The following is a 17,918-nucleotide window of genomic DNA, read 5'->3' on the forward strand; positions in this document are numbered from 1 at the left end:
GAGATTTCATTACATTAAAGTCACTATACAAATGTAAGTTGTCGACATAGTATACTCCTCTAAAATACATGAACCCACTCTTTCCCAAATGCATGGAAATTGTACCCGTGGAATATAAAGATGAGCCTCCATTATCTAGTGCAGAAAGGTGATCATGCAGAGCATTCTGTGGAAATCCCATCAATGTTTCCTAAGCACAAAAACTAATGCATTGCAATGCAGAACCCTGGTGTCCACACTTCCTTCAAATGGACTAACTCCAGTCTTTGCTGGCAGAAATTATTTGCAGAGCAATTCTTTTGACCTCCAATTGATAACATGCACCATTGTTACTATTGGATACATTAAAAATTATTCTGGATTAGAGTGGTGCTGGGAAAGTCTGACCTGCTGTGCTGTTCCAGCACCACTCTAATCCAGAATCTGGTTTCCAGCATCTGCAGTCATTGTTTTTACCTACATTAAAAAAGAAATTCGGCACTGCGCACTAAGTGCTGAAATTGCTCTAATTCATATAAAAACAATACTTGCTCACAAACTTTATTTTCTGTTAATACATATAGTTGACACATTCTTGACATAAAATATTAAAGGGCCACTTGTAGAATACTGTAAACTTAACGCTTGTTAGCATACACCGGGCCGTTTTGTCTATCTCACCAGTGCGGCTGATGCTGAATAAATTCAGAAGCGGAGTGGGCAATTATGAACAGGAGAGAATGCACGCGCTGAAGGCAGAGCTGGGACTGTTCGAGCGTTTCGTTTCCAGGCAGACTTTTATCTGACGTACACCATTTAACATTTTTTTCCCGCGAATGGGGCTTGCAGTTTATTGAGCGCAATAACGTTTCCTCTTAGACTGCAGCAGCTGCTTTCTTGCCCTTCTTTGTTTGAGCCTTTCCTACCCTAAAAAGGAGTTTGCTTATCTTATACATGTGAGCCAGTTGCCTATCTGTTCATTTCGGATAGACCACTGATCTGTTGTGCAAAGAAAACGCTCATCTTTAACCTGGACATATCTTGCTTAATAAACTACTATTGGTACTTACAATATTTTCAGCTTATTACCAAGTTATTTCAGTTTAAAATATTATTGGTACATTACACCGAAATAATTTGGGAACAGACTGAAAGTATTGGTAAACACGTTGAAGTTACTATTAATAATGTGTTGATAAAGAACGATTATAACCGTGCACTGAAATCATTATTATTAATATACATTGAAGCTTCTATTGACAGTATACACTGAATTTGCTTTAAGTAATGATCTCGAATTATTGTTGGCAGCAGAGAGAAAAATAACACGCGACTGTACACAAATTAGTTCAGGTCAGCAACTGTTATTTCACTATTGATAATATATGCAGTTATGCTTGGTATTAAACACAAAAAAATTAGTATTGGTGACATATACTGAAACTGGCGAATGCTACCTACAAAGATTGAGATATGCAATGTAATGTCTGTAAAGTACACTACACCGAAAGTTCCACGCAGAAAATTGATGCATGCAGAACGGAAAAATTACCATCATAAAAATTTGAGACAAACGCAATCGCCCAAATTTGGATGCAAATGTGGAGGTCAGACGCAAAAGTTTCTGAGTATATTCGTTTATTTGTGTGGAGAGGAGCCGGAGTGATTGAGAGCAGACAGCTGTGAAACGCCCAGTAAGGATGACTCTCCCAACCCACTTCTTTCTCAAGTCGTTTTCTTTCAGGGGCAAAATTCTCGAATTCGTTCAAGCTTGTCCTTTAAATGTTGTCAGTACAGTAAGTAGCAATTGTCGCCTTGTGATTTTGTGGCTCGGCGAGCGATGAGGGGGCTAAACATGGGTTACAAATCACTGACAAGTTTGTGACCCGACGAGAAAGTCCGTTTCAATGTTACGGAACCTTCTCAAACAGTTTTAAGGGGAGGTTCTTCACATTAAATAACTGAAAGGAATTCAGCGCATCAAAATCTTCTGCACGTGTCTGTAATTCTCTTAGTCTGCCTATCATAGTTTAGCATAGATACCCCTGCATTTATTTCAGGGGTAGGGCTTGAGTTAGGTGTTTCTGTGTGTTTGTGTCAGTGACCGTGCACTTTTCACTTTTTATCTGCTCTCTGTTGATGTTTTTGCAGGCCTGTGTCAATGCTGCGGGGTATGTGTGCCACAGTTTATGCACATCCTTGTTGGTTCTTATTACGACGTTTCTGTGTTGTTGTCTCAGTGTCTGTGACTCTTTTGTCAGTGTTTCTGCGGGATTTGTGTGTTGATTTTTTTTAATATGTGTTTCAGTGCAATACCTGTAGAAGAAAATGTACGTCCATAAAATTAGCTAGAAAATTTAAAGATATATGATTGCGATTATGAGAAATTTACAGCAATAATCATGAGCAACATTAACGTTCTTCTAGATTGGAGACATAATTGGCAACAGTCACGTTGAGGATGAATTCATGCATTGCATCTGGGATAGTTGGCACAATTTGGAACCAGCCAGGAATGGGTTATTTTTGATCCAGTAATTTGTGATGAAAAAGCATGCATTATTGATGACATTGCACAGGATCCTTTGGGGAAGAGTGATCGTAAAATGATGGGATTTCACATTCAGTTTGAAGGTCTGAAACAATTGTCTTAAATTTAAATAAAGACAATTGGAAAGATTTGAAGATTAAGTTAAAGTAATCTGCAAAGTAGATTTTAATCTAAAATAGTCAATAAACCATGACAGACACTAACAGGGATATTGCAAAATTTTGATCAAATATCTATTCCATTGCAAAAGCAAAAGTCTGCCTGAAGATTAACCATCTCTGGTTAACTGAGCAATTTAACCATGGTATATCATTGAAAGCAAAGACATACTCTTTTCTTATGAGCAGTAATGGTAGATCAGAAAAACAAAAGATCATTCTAGAAATCCACAAAGGAGGACGAAAAATAAATGGTTAAGAGAAAGAATATAGATTGTGAGAATAAATTAGAAAGAAAGGCAAAATGGTAAGAACTTTGGGAAGTTTGTAACAAGTAGAGTAGTTAATGCTAAGGTTGAATCATAAGACGAGTTGATAATGGGAAACAAAAAATGGCAGAGCATTGAACAAATAATCTGGTAGCTGACTCCTTGCTAAAGGACACAACCGGCATCTCAAGAATAATAGAAAACAAGGGAGAAAAGCAAATGGGTAACTTAAAACAGTCTTCACTCGAGAAAGAGATTAAGTACTAGGCAAATTAGTGGCACTGGAGATCTTGGCATTCTAGAGCTGCAAAGCAATTAGATGCATTGGTTTTAATTTTTGCAAATTTCCTTTGATTCCAGCAGAACAGAAGACTGGAAATGTGTCACTTCTATTTAAAAAGCAGGGAGACAGAAAGCAGAAAATCATATTCCAGATACCCCGACACCTTTGTTGGGAAAATGCTAGAATCTATTATTAAGGAAGTAGGAGCAAAATCATAATAAAATCGGGTAGGGCAAAGTCATTACGGCTATGCCATGAGAAATTGTGAATCATTTCTTGGAGCTGTTTGAGACAATAACAAACAGCATTGGTCAAGAGAAACCATTAGATCTTCTGTATTTGGATTCAAAAATGAATTTGATAAGGTGCCATACAAAAATGACTGAAAAAAGGTAAACATAATAATACTAGAGATAACATATTAACATAGGTAAAGGATTGGCTAACTAACAGAAAACATAATATCAAGATAAAATGTCAGTTCAGTATGGAAAGTTCTAACTCATGGAACACCATAAGGATTACTTGGGCTTAAACTATTTATAGTTCACACTAATGACCTGAATAAAAGATTGCATTTTAGCCAACTTTGATAATGATACACAAATAAATAGGAAAGGAATTTGTGGGCAGAACACATAAACAGTGCAAAAAGTGAATTTGCAGAGATTTGATGGAGTATAAAATGGACAAAAGAGATACATTCTCCATTTTGATCTGAAGATTTAACAGCAATTTTTTTTTAATTTGTAAGAGACCACAGAATCCTATGGTACAAAGAGATCTGGATGCGTCCACACATATAGCAAACGTGTACAGTGTGTAATTAGGAAGTCAAATAGAACATTGATCTTTAGTGCAACAGGGCTAGTGTGGAAAAGTAAGGAAGTCTTTCTGCACATTTGAAGGGCATTGGTAAGACCACACCCAGAATAATCCTTGCAATTTTAGTTATGTTAATTAAAGAGGTATATATTTGCACTAAAGGCTATTCTAAGAAAGTACAGTAGTTTAATTCCAGGAATGCAGAAGCTTGTTTGTGGGAAAAAGTTGAAAAAGTTGAACGCGTGCACTTTTGGGATTAGAAAAAAGAATGGTGACTTTATTGAATAATTTAAGATACAGAGGAGGCTTGGCAGTATGGGTTCTGAGAGAATGTTTCACCTGATGGAAGTATCTAGAGCTAAGGGCGTTGTTTCAGAATAAGGGGTCACTTATCTAAGACAAAGACAAGGAGGGATTTCTTTTCTCCAATCATTGTAAACTCTTGGCATTGGCTACTTAAGAAAACTGTGGAGGCTGAGCCATGACATATATTTAAAACAGAAATAGACTTGAACAATGGAAAGTCAAAGTTTTTGAGGAATTGGTGTGAAAGTGGACTTGAGGTCAAGATCAGATCAATCTTATTAAATGGCCGAAGAGGCTAAAGAGGGCTTACTCTTCATTTCTGATCTTTGTTCGAGTTTATATGCATTTTTACAGCATTTCTGTGTGCTTACATTGGTTCTTCTGTGCATTAATATTTCCTTTTCTGTGCATTTGGTGATGGTTTGTTTGAAGATTTTAATGTGCACTGTTCTATACATTTGTCTGTGTTTCTGTGAATTTTGGTGAAAATATATGCAATTGTGTCAGTATTTCTTTACACGTGCTAACATTTGTTTTGGATATAAGTTCTTATGGATTTCAATATCAGTGTCATGTTTGATGGGAAACTTTATTCATGTTGCCATTCTGTATTTCCCAAAAAAACCTAGTTAGGGCTTAAAGGCATTTTTTTTATTTTTGAAATTAGAGTCATAGAGATGTACAGCATGGAAACAGACTCTTTGGTCCAACCCATCCATGCCGATGAGTTATCCCAACCCAATCTAGTCCCACCTGCCAACACCTGGCCTATATCCCTCCAACCTCTTCCTATTCATATACCCATCCAAATGCCTCTGAAATGTTGCAATTGTACCAGCTTCCATCACTTCCTCTGGCAGCTCATTCCATACATGTACCACCCTCTGTGTGAAAAAGTTGCCCCTTAGGTCTCTTTTATATCTTTCCCCACTCACCCTAAACCTATGACCTGTAGTTCTGGACTCCCTGACTGCAGGGAAAAGACTTTGTCTATTTGTCCTATCTATTCAGAGTCCTGATGGAAGCTCTTCTTGTGCTTAACAACGAGAAAGTTTGAGATTGACTTCTTATCAGTTTCAATTTGTGTTAAAATTCAATCATTTGTTAAAGCAGTGCAGTGATGAAAGCCTGCTTTGGAAATGACTGCCAACTGTGGATATATTGAATCAATTTGTTCTGACACATACAGAAATTGCTGGAGAAACTCATTAGGTCTGGTAGCATATATGGAGAGAATAAAAAGAGTTAATGTTTTGAGGCTGATATGATTTCTGTGGAATAACTCTTCTGAAGAAGATTCATATCAGACTCAAAATGTTAACTCTTTTTCTCTCTTTTCCCTCCTCAGATGCTGCCAGACCTATTGAGGTTCTCCATATGTGTCAGAGCAAATTGGTTGGTTTCAGATTTCTGGCAACCACAATATTTTGCTTTCATATGTTAAGCTACACCTCTGGAGTAACAGGTTCAGAATAGATGCCATTTCCTTACCACGACACTTATCCCTGGAACATCTGGATAATAAGGATGCCTATGTCAGGGTCCTACCTATTGACTACAGCTCCACTTTCTGCACCATAATTACAAACAAACTCATTCCCAAATGCAGCAATGTGGATCTCAACTTCGCTCTCTGTAATGAGATTCTTGACTTCCTGACCAATAGACTGCAATCAGAATAGGCGACAACACCTCCTCACCATAATCCTCAACACCATTGCCCAGCAAGGCTGTGTATCCCCATTGTCCTCACTCCCACTGTACTTCTTCTCGACTCGTGTGACTGTGTGACCAAATTCTGCCCAACTCTATTTACAAGTTGGCTGATGACACCTCCGTTGTAGGTCAGGTCTCAAACAATGACAGGGGAGAGTACAGGAAAAAGATTGAGTGCTTAGCAGCTTGGTGTAAAGACAACAATCTCTCCATCAGCAAAATGAAGGAGCTGGTCATTGATTTCAGGAGGCAGAGTGGAGGGCACACATCTGTCTGCATCAATGGTGCTGAGGTGGAGATGTTTGAGAGCATCAAGTTCCTGGGAATGATGATCACCAACAATTTGTCCTCGTCCACCCACGTCAATGTGATGGTCAAAAAAGCACAACTCGCTATCTCCTCAGGAAGCAATGAAATTTTTCAAGTCCACAAAGACTCTTACCAATTTGTATAGACGCACCATAGAAAGTATTCTATCTGGGTGCATCACAGCATGGTATGGTAAGTGCTATTCCCAAGGGGCACAAATAACCAGCCTTTCGGCCTTTGATTCGATCTATACTTCCTGCTGCCTCAGAAAAGCCACCAACATAATGAAAAACCCTCCCACCGCGGTTATACTCTCTTCCACCCTCTTCCATCGGATAGAAGGTATACAAGTTTGAATGCACGGAAAAACAGATTCAAGAACAGCTTCTTCTTCACTGTTATCAGAGTTTTGAACAGACCGCACAAATATTAATGTTGATCTCTCTCTCTGTCTGCACTCTCTCTGTGACTATAACACTGTATTCTGCACTATGTTCTGCTACCCTGATGCACTTTCTATGGTATGATCTGCCCAAAGAGCATGCAAAATAGTGGCACATATGACAACAATAAATCAAGTCAAATCAAATCAGTTGTGACTTAAACCCGGGCATTCCGGCTAAGGGGTCAAGGTTACCATATCACTACATCACATTAGATCTGTCAGTGCATAGGTGTGCAGTCAGAAAATATTGGTGCTACTTGTCCACTATCTGGATCTGCTTGTAAAACATAGCAAGTTTTATTACTCTTTTCTTACTTTTCAAAAAAATTCTATGCATAGGAATAACGTCCTAATTCTTTTAGATTCCACTTTCCAAGGCTGCAAGACTAAACTCAATGTAGTCCCATCACAACATCTAAAGCATGGTGCATTCAGCAGTGTCCACACTGAGGTACATCGCAGTGCGCTAAGCAGTGTCAGAAGTCACATGGCACCAGGTTGTCGTCCTACAGGTTTATCTGAAATCACAAGCTTTTGGAGTGCTGCTCCTTCATCAGGTGAAGAGAAACACACAGGCACAGAACTTATAGGCAGAGACATCAAAAGGTCATGCAAATGGTGTGAGTGGAGTATCCACAAACTGAATAACAAGTCTCTGCAGGTCATCAAGAATGTCAGACAGTGTGGGTAAAGTGTCAACAGCTGAACAGCCAGTGAAAGGGATTAAATGCGATAGAGGGATAATTACACAAAAATTAAAATAAGATGGTGCTGGAGACAAACCAAATGGCTGGAATAACATGATGAGTATAAGAGTCACACGCTGAGGGTCTAATCAAAGTAACAAGTAATCTATAACTGTACAGAGCAATAAAGGTAGAGAAATCACAACAAGTTATCAAGGTGATGGTGTCAAAACTGGACAGTGAGGAAGATTTTACATCAGGAATGAGCACCTGGTCACAAACATTCTCTCTAATGGGGTTGGGTGATGTGTGGCATTTGCTGGGCATTGCTAACACTTGCAGCCTGGCTGGCGCAGCTGCCCGTGTGTAGGAGATGGTCCTTGTTTGATTGAAGGGTGTTGTGGTGCTAATGCTGTATACACCACCACGCGCAATACTCTCTGCTGTCCAAGGCCTTGAGGTGCTGTGCGCTTCCGGGCTTGATTCTTGCCACAATGTACTTTAAAATTAATCTTTGCTCGATGCCACCATTGATTTTGTTCCATTTTGAGAACTGATCAATAAATTCGATGAATCAATTCATTTGCTGATTAGTATAATCCCCTGAAAGGTCCCTTCGGGGTTCACTTGTTGATTATTCAGACGTATTTGTAGACACCGAGGCTTGTCTGTTCAGGATTCCGGTACTAGGCCGTTTGGACAGTGTTTCGTTCAGAGGAATGAAGTGGCTGTACCAAACAGCAGCACAGTCTGGCCAACCTTGACAATCTCTTTGTTGGGCTTCGGGCAATTCAAAAGAAACGCTCATTTAAAAAATAAGGCTTACAATTCGAGCGAGTTTTGTTCAATAGAAGGGAAGGGGGGGGGGGGGATTTTAGTTTATAAAGTCTGTCTTTGCTCCACGCGCGCACACAGAGTGAGGTCAACTCAAAACCACCGTGTCTGCCTGACTCCGGCGATGCGAGAGAGCTGCGATGTAGACATTATCAGAGAAAGCGGTACAACAACCCCTGCAAAACTGTCAGTCTCCCGATTGATCACAGAGTCAAGTGACTTTTTTTGCTTCCTTCACGAGCCGGGCTCTGTTCAGAAAGAAGAGATTTAAATCCCGACTTCTGTGGAAGTGGGAAAAGGGATAGGGGATAAATCGGAGGTGGAATCCGATGTCAAGTGGCAAAATTCACCGGGAAGGCAATGCAGAAAAAAAAAACGCTGGAAGGTTACACCCCTGGTCCTTTTGGTTTTGCGAACGAGAACAAAACTCTGGAAATCTGAGACAAGCAAAGGGAGTGCTAGAGAAACTCAGCAGGTCCTGCAGCATCTGTGGAGAGAGAGCGAAAGAGTTCACGACTTGACTCCAGTCTGATTCGACAGCAGAACGTTCTTGGGGCGGAGGGGGGTGGGGGGGGGGGGGGGGGGGGGACGGGTTAGCCCAGACTTGAAACTTGAACTCTCTTCCTCCTTCCACAGACGCCGACAGACCTGCTCCGTTTCTCCGACTTTTCTCCCTCACTTATAGGCAACTTGTGAACAACTGGGGAAGCTTTGTTTAAATAAACGGCGAACTGGCGCCTGAAGAGAGACGGGTGCGCAGCCAGTTCAGTGGGAGACGCGACGGAAAGAGTTAAAAAATCACACCACACCAGGTTGGAAGCACACACGAGCTTTCGGAGCTTCATCTTCAGGTGGTGGTTGAAAGAGCAGCGCTCCGAAAGCTAGTGCTTCCAATTACACCTGTTGGACTATAACCTGGTCTTGTGTGATTTTTAACTCTGTACACCCCAGTCCAACACCGGCGTCTCCAAATCGCGATGGAAGGAGTTAGTCTTTTTTTGAAATGGAACTCTGGAGGGTCCTATTATTGTTCACTTAGGGTAGACCGCGCAGGTTATGTTGAACCAGCGATATCAGACTGCTGTTTTTCCCACTTGACACGGCGGTGGGTCAGCGGTGTATACGAGGATAAAGGGAGTGGGGCACTTGTTTCCTGGGTTACTGAGCTGGGGCATTGTCTCAAATGTAGGCACCAAACTCTGGGGAGAACACCACAGCGCTGAAGGCAGCATTTACTGGAACAATGTGCGGGGAGGGGGAGGTTTTAGATCAGGAACGATTAAGAGGAAATTTGGAAGAAGCGTTCGACTTGCTGAGGTTTAGAGAGTTGCTTCCAAGTTTCAACCGATTGACAAAAGGGAGGACTCGGGAGAAAAGGTGTTCATTTCTCTCTCTCTCTCTCTCTCTTGCCTGAGGGGCCGGTGGAGGTCGATCCAATAGGGATTTGCTTGAAGGAACGCACTGGTATTCCCCAGCTGTGGTGATAGGGGAAGGGTGGGATTATTTCGATCGCTCCACCACTGCGCATAGGTCACAGTGAAAGCAATGTGAACCCGAGAGACGGACCCCTGCTAAAGTATTGCACGGACAGAGCGTGTCCCCCAATACAACACAGCGGTAGGATCAGGGCAATGATGAAGTTAGTCACAGTCGCTCGAACCTTTTTCGAGCGGGGGAGAAATAAAAGAAAATGAGAGGGATTCATGTTTCGGCAAAGTGTGCTGGGCTTCAGCTCCCAGTTTGGTAAAACGACCGTACTTTCACCCGCATTTCAAGATACATTTATAACACTGGTCTCCCACCTGAAACCACCGACCCCCTCACACACCCCTTATTGATTTTCTTTCCATTCCGTAACCCACGCTGGCAGAACTCAGGCTCATCATCGCCGGTCGAGCGGACATCGGCCAAAAAACCTCGCACCATTAATTCATGGTGTGGAGGTGCCGACGCTGGACAAAGTTGAAAATCACGCCACACCAGGTTATAGTCCAACGGGTTTAATTGGAAGCACTAGCTTTCGGAGCGCTGCTCTTTCAACCACCACCTGATGAAGGAGACCGCGTTCCCAAGGCTAGCGTTCCCCAATAAACCTATCGGAGTATAACCTGGTGTGGTGTGATTTTTAACCATTAATCCAGAATTTGCACTTGTCCCTGTACCTGGTTAAACTAAAGCTTTCAAGTTGGGTAAGTAGATTCCCGGGGCACCTCCATTCCAATCACCTGACGCTCTCGAACATTTGCACTTTGGTCCCAGAGGGCGACTTTCATCCTCTCCCACCGTCTGACTCTCTTCTATGTTCTGAATGGACCTCTCAAGTTTCAAATCTAATGTTGACCTTGCTTCTTGTGCACCATTGCAGTCGTAAGTTTCTATCCCCCGTTCTGTTCTATCACCCTGTAATATTTGTCTGGTATGTATAGTATGTACTGCACGGTAAAAACAAAACTGTTCACTGTAGTTAGGTACATTTGACAATAGTAAAGCAAGTCAAATTAATATCCGCACTGGTTTCGCTTTACTGAGGACAGACATCTCCAATATGTTTCCAGCTCACTGGCCTAATCTAAACTCTGGTCATCATTGATTAGATTAGATTAGAATACTTACAGTGTGGAAACAGGCCCTTCGGCCGAACAAGTCCACACCACCCCGCCGAAGCGTAACCCACCCATACCCCTACATCTACATTTACCCCTTACCTAACACTATGGGCAATTTAGCATGGCCAATTCACCTAGCCTGCACATCTTTGGACTGTGGGAGGAAACCGGAGCACCCGGAGGAAACCCACGCAGACACGGGGAGAACGTGCAAACGTGCAATTGCTATCCTGTATGTTCACTGCCAAGATACAGTCCTTGTCTTGCCCACGGGCGCCTCATAAATCCGGAATTCGTTAATCTGTGACACAATGTTAACCCTACACAGAGAGAAAAAAGTCAGAACGACAAGTGAAAATCGAAGGGGGGCGGGGGTGGTGGGAGGTGAGGTGTCGGATGAAAATTGCAAGTCTGTGGAGGAAGAGGATACCGACGAGAGAACTGCACAGAGAACTGACGACAGAACTAGGGAAGAGGATAATCTGGAGTGTGGGGCTGTGCAATGTGAAAGCTGAAGAAACAGGTGACGTTGGTCCTGGACACCTTTGGTTCGTGGATTTAGAGACGCAAGGAGGAAGTAAAATGGTGGGATGACGATGGAGTGAGTTTTGGGGCAAAATACAAGAGCATTTGCAGTTTGATTCATGTTATCAGCATGATTTGGATTGGGCATGTGTTGAGGGGAGGTGATTGAGAAGAGGCAGGCAGTAAACACTCAGCAGGTCAGACAGCACCCGGGGAGGGAGAAAGAACATTCCAAGTCAAGCTGAAACGTTCTCGCCGCTTCTCTCCCAATACAGTGAGGGCAGGGTGAGTGCGGTTTAATGGAATCGAACACAGCCGCTGGGGAAGGCTTCGATTTTCCAAACGTTAAGCTGGAGGAAATTGTGTCTCATCTAAATTAGGGCGGCCAGCTACCAAAGGGCATTTGAGAGACTTGCTGGCGACCCAAGAGACTGAAGCTGCGGCGGTTCCCTGGGGAAGTGAGCAGCATGTTCCTCTCGGCGATATCACCAAGGATTAACAACAACAATTTCCATTTGCATAACCGGTTTAACCCGGCAAAACGTCCGAAGGCCTTGCGCGGAGGGTAACCGGTTCAAAATTGACAGCGCGCCAGCGAAGGAGGTAGAACGACAGACGTTAAAAACGTGTGGGCAAAGAGACCAGTGTTAAGGAAAGCTCTCTGCATGGAGGGAAGAGAGGTGGAGGCATGCTGGAGGTCAGAGTCTAGGTTAGAGTGGTGCTGGAAAAGCACAGCAGGTCAGGCAGCATCCAGCAAAAGCCCTTACGTTGATTTTCCTGCTGGATGCTGCCTGACCTGCTGTCCTTTTCCAGCACCACACGAATCTAGACTCTGACCTCCAGCATCTGCAGTCCTCAATCCCGCACGCTGGAGGAGGCCCTTCGGCGCTGAACATCTGAAGGCGCGGCCAGTAAGGATGGGAGAGAGAGGGGTTGCACCAACGCGCTAATTGGAGCAAGAAGAGCGTGGGCGGGTAACAGGAGATCTTTTGGGAGTTCTCCTGGGGTAAGGGTGCGGGACTGAGGTGGAATGCTCTGGCAGGGAGATGGAAAGTTTGCAAAGCACACTCTCTGTGTCAACGCGGTGACCCTGCCAGGACTGGCTGTGTGTATTGGAATGAATGCGTCGCTGTGTAAATATCCCAGTGCAGCCAGGGCCCTCCTGATAGACATTTATCCCGCACTATGGATCCATCAGCAAAAACAAAACGCAACATTGAGCTAGTGCACGCAAGTCTGCGCCTGCTGGCCTGACTTCTGATAAGTGACGGGAAGGCAGGGACAAGGTGGTGCATTGATTCCGAACCAAGACCCAATTAACGAAAGTCCCGCCCACTCAGAGTCAATACTCTCCTCTTATGGCAAAGTCGCGCCCCCTGGGGGTGGAGAGGGGAGGAGGAAGGAGGGGGGGATCCTCGCTCTCTGATTGGCAGGGGGGGAGCCATGATGTCATGATGTGTTGGACTGACTGGATGTGAGAGAGAGAGATCTGGAGGGATCATTGAGAAGGGAAATCCCGCATCAACACAGCCACTGGGCCAGTGGATTTATTCATTGAGATCCGGACGGAATCGTGTTTCTTTGTTTTGTTTTAGAATTAGAGAGTATAAAGATCTGGACAGATAGCTCTATCGCTGTTGGTGGGACGGGGGGGTGGAGGAAGGTTTTTGGGGGGTGGGGGGGGTGAGGTGTAGTGGGGGAAAGGACCCTCCGTTTGGGAAAAAAAACACAAAATGATGCAAAGTGCAGCCGTGACCACAGAGAGTCCCGGAAAAGGAGTTCGGGAGCTGCTGGGAGTCACGGTACAACGTAAGGAGCTTTCAGTCCCAGGGACGTTTATCCAGCCGCGGGGAAGCTGCATTTCTGAGCAAAGGGGGTGCGTGCTGAGGTTGGGGGAGCTCGGAGGAGGGTGTGGGGGAATAGAGGCCAGGGGTTAGAAGGATGCATCAGGAGGGACATCAGGTGGATGCATTGCTGCAGGAATTCAAATGAGGAGCTCAAATGCATTGCAGGCTGCATTGTACATCAGGCCCTGATGTTCTCGTTGAAGGCCAACGTATTGGTGACCATTGCGGTGTTTGGCTCGGGAACGTGAGTGTTGCAACTTTTCATCAGGAGACGGGAGGAGAGGAAGGGGATAAAGAAGACCCTGGTGTGGGTTACATCAGTCACCTGGCAATGAAGCGCACGCTGCCAGCTCTGCCCTGAAGCGGGCAAGCTCTCCGGTTGGAAACATGAAGGGATACTGCACGGACTGCGCTGCTCCGCAATTCTGGAGTTTAAAAAAAAAGCCCGCAACAAGTTCAGGCTAGCCAACGCTGCAGGAGAAATCATAATTTAAAAAAATAGATTAACCCAAGCCTGCCTTCTCAGCTGACATGACTCGGCAAAGAAGACATGGAAGCCTCGGGCAGGTTCGAGGATCGGGACTTGAATTGCCCGGAATGTTACCGTGTGGGCATCCAGTGGGCAGTGGGAGGAGGAGTGGGGGGAGGGGGGGGGGCTGGTTAAAGCGTGTGACACTGTCAGAGACCATTCACTCAACGCCAGTAACAGAGCAGTGCAGGAACCCGCAACAGGGAGACGGGAAGCCCAATTATAATGGACAGCCCGCCTGCTTCATATAGTCAGGCAACACAGATAAATAATCTTTATCAGGTTTTATTTCCAAGGCTGTCTTTCAGTTTTTATCATGGATCGACAAGGCATATTAACAGTCAGGGACATACCACTAGCCTCTCTCTCTCTTTAGCTGAAAGTGTATTATTTATTTCCACGCACATGCATATGTGTGTGTGTGTGGGGGGGGGGGGGGGGGGGGGAAGTATTAATATTAAATAGGGTTTCAAAGCTGTCTTAAAATAATTAGGTTAAAGTGTAGAGATCGAGTTACTCAGCAACCGAGCAGGGGGATGCCCGTGTCGAGGCCGGATGGATGTTGGGGGATGTATGTAATCCAGAGAAGTGTGCTGAGAAAAGTGTGTTTCCAATTGCTAGTTGTGTTCCCGGTTTGGTTAGTATTCTGTCCGTGCTCCCCGTACACCCGGACCAAGCCGCACCGTTGAGTTTATTTGCTTCAAGTGAGCTGTTGACGAGCGGCCGCAAGGAGCTGTCCCGGGGACACAGCGGACTGAAAGCGAGTGAGATTTCTGCCGCTTGCCAGTCTGAATCATTCATCAGGACGGGACTGTCCCTGGTGCGGCAACTGAGCTCCTGATCCAAACCTTAAGCATTTTTTAAAATGTTAAATTTGAACGCAAGTTAATTTTATTTATATTTATCTGCTTTCAAATGTCAATGACATGCAGGTGTCAATGTTTTTGTTTATAATATGCTAAAAAGTCACTATATTTCACATTGATCCTCCATGGAACAATGATTCTTAATCACAACACTCACCTGCTCCTGCGTAAAAGTTACATCTTTGAACACTTTCTCCCTGATCACGGGCAAACTCCACGTCTGTGAACTTGTAATTACCACGATTTTGTTTTTTTTAGTTAGTCTCAATTTATGGGTGTTCTGGTCACATTCGAGGATCTCTCTTCGTTATAAATGAAAAAGTGTTTTTTTTTCCCAGTTTGTCATTACATTTTAAACGTTGTTCCCAAGTTACAAGTCAGAGATTGTCAAATCAAAACCCAGTCTGCCCCATTTTGTTGGTTGGAAAGGCAGAAGGTTTTCGAGACTAAGGGACCCTTGCTCTGTTCACCGTTGGTTCCCTGTTTTTGTTCTCAGCAGTCGGAGTGCGTGTATTGGACAGTCCACTTGCCACACACCCTGACAGTTTGGGAAAGCATTCCTGCACTTTTCTGTCAAAGGTGAACAGGAGAATTCTGCCTTTCCTTGTGTTCAGGAATATCCAAGTTGAACATTTGGAATATTTTAAATTCGTACTTCTGTACTGTACCACATTTCACTTGGAATAATATTGCCGAGTAACTGTCATGATAAAACGAATTAATAGTGGGCGTTTGACCGGGATAAAATTCCTCAGCATCTTCACGTCCCTGGTGTTCACACGCTGCCAAGTTTGTTCTGTAAAAGTCTTTTTTGCCATCTATATTGAAGATTTGTTATCTGCTTTATGTCCTGCCTTTGTGTTTGATTTCTGTTCTGCTCTGGTCCTCTCACGTGTGTATAATTTCTTCCCTCGCCCCAGTTAGAGGTTACAGCTATATTTCTGCAGGGTTCATTCTTGTTGTCTTGTGCATTGTGTTCTGCTTTTAGACTGACTCCTCTTCCTCTCCCTTTTGCAGAGATCCCGCTTTGCGCGGGTTGTAACCAGCACATCCTGGACAAGTTCATTCTGAAAGTGCTGGACCGCTCTTGGCACAGCAAGTGCTTGAAGTGCGCTGACTGTCAGCTACAGCTCACGGACAAGTGTTTCTCCAGGAACGGCAACGTTTACTGCAAGGAAGACTTTTTCAAGTGAGTCAGCTCGCGCTATGTGCGACTGCCCTCAAAGAGCAGCGTGACCCATCAAAACCCCCGCACAGGTCACCACTCTCACTCGGTGCCCATACAGGGGGCATAGATTGTGCCCAGATGTCCACCGGGCACATCTGTAGCACGGCAGGGTGGAGAAGGATTTGCTTCACAGCACGTTATGATTGAATCATGTGTGCACTGTCGCTGCATTACACAGAGTTGCTGCTGAAAATAACAAATGTGGGAGATCACAGCGCTTCAGATAGCATCCATGGAGAGAACAAGCTAATGTCCAGATGAAGAGTCGAAATGTTAGCTTGCCTTCTCTCCATGGGTGCTGCCAGAGCCGCTGTGATCTCCAGGGCTTATCGTTTTCTGTACAAATTCCAGCAGCTGCAGTTATTTGTTCCTACATAGAGTTGCTGCTTATTGAATGTATTTAGATAATTGATGTGATACCTTAAGATCTTTCTAACTTGCCCAGGGTAACTCCTTACTGCCTGCCGAAATCTAGGCTGTTTTCTATCACCTAAATCGCCATTTGGTATTGTCACCTGGAAAGCGGTCGTCTATCTCCCCACCCCCACCGTCCTCTCACGCTTCAGGCTCTCTGCCTGTCTTCCTGATAAAGGGCTTTTGCCCGAAACGTCGATTTTACTGCTCCTCGGATGCTGACTGGCCTGCTGTGCTCTTCCTGCACCACTAATCCAGAATCTGTATACTTATGAACCTAATCAGCTATCACTCTTCAAACAACACACATAGCGCATTCCCAGATTCTCCCACACTCTTTGACACACATACATACTTTTTCTTTCACGCACACTGTCTCCCTCAAACTGCTATCCTCTCAAACACACTTCCCTTCTCAAACGCACACTCTCTCTCTCACACACACACACTTTCGCTCAAACTGACGCCCTCTCTCGCACATTCGTTTCGTCTCACACACACAATGGCTCTCAAAAATGCCCCCTCTTTGTAACACGCGCTAATAATCTCTCACACTGACACATTAACAACTCCTCTCTCATATACACTTTCTTTCTCCCATGCACATGTCATTGTCACACTCTGTTCCCATTATTAGCGTCGACTTGTAATACATAACGAAATCATATATTTGATACCAGGAAGTGTACTGTTTTAGATGTCTGTTGCTGGGCGAACACAGACATATGCTGATACTTATGTAGGGGTTATGTTAATAGTGAAGAACACATTTCTAAATACAAGCTGAATCAACATTTTGATACTTAGCGCCTCAAATATTCTGTTGAGTGTCCCCCTGTTGTGGTACACTGAACGCAGTTTTGCTCTCATACTGCGTCATATGTGTTTGTTCCAGCTCAAAAGCCAGGACCAAATACACAGGTCAGATCACAAAACTGTTAAAGAGCGGCGGGACTGTTTAAACAACAAGTCACAATGGAGAAGCGCGGATATTGCCTGTCAGAGGGAAGCGGTATAACTCTAACAGCGGGCTATATGGATAGGATAGGTTAAAATCAAGTAATTGGCCAGACCGATAGATAGCTAAGCGTGGTAGTCATATTGTCCACTGCAGAGGCAAGGAGGTGAAGAGTGACCAGCACTTTATGTGGAGTTCGGATGCTTGTAATAGCATTACAGCTTTTTGTGAGATGGTTGTGTAAAGGTTACAGACCATTGTGGGATAGTTGTACAAAGGTTACAGGTTTTTGTGGGATAGTTGTACAAAGGTTACAGGTTTTTGTGGGATGGTGGCACCAACGAAACACTACTGTGAACTGATTTTAAGGAATATTAGAAACTATTGTGAGATGATTGTGTCAATATCGCAGCCTGTTGGGGGCTATTTGTATCAATATTTGAGAATATTGCGGGGTGGTTCGGATCAACATTTACAGGCCATTGTGAGACAATGCCTCAATATCACAGAACTTGTTGTATAAATGCTATGTATTGTTTGCGGCATGCAAGCCTCAAAGTTTATGCTGTTATTTCGATGAAATT

At 43.9% G+C, this 17,918-nt stretch overlaps 1 protein-coding gene across 2 annotated transcripts in view; it reads left to right on the forward strand.

Moving 5' to 3' along the window:
* The window catches only part of lhx4 (LIM homeobox 4), a 120,665-nt gene that overhangs the window by 27,658 nt on the left and 75,089 nt on the right, over positions 1 to 17,918 (forward strand). The window contains exons 1-2 of one of the 2 annotated variants that reach the window (XM_072573520.1): positions 13,192 to 13,301; positions 15,752 to 15,923. In XM_072573520.1, the coding sequence (XP_072429621.1) occupies positions 13,226 to 13,301; positions 15,752 to 15,923 (248 nt within the window). In that variant the 5' untranslated portion in view covers positions 13,192 to 13,225. Of the gene's footprint in view, positions 1 to 13,191; positions 13,302 to 15,751; positions 15,924 to 17,918 lie in introns of those variants that run through there. The other variant, XM_072573519.1, reaches the window with a different exon arrangement.

This window comes from Chiloscyllium punctatum, chromosome 7 (assembly GCF_047496795.1).
Source record: "Chiloscyllium punctatum isolate Juve2018m chromosome 7, sChiPun1.3, whole genome shotgun sequence".
In the NCBI taxonomy this organism is placed as follows: domain Eukaryota; kingdom Metazoa; phylum Chordata; class Chondrichthyes; order Orectolobiformes; family Hemiscylliidae; genus Chiloscyllium; species Chiloscyllium punctatum.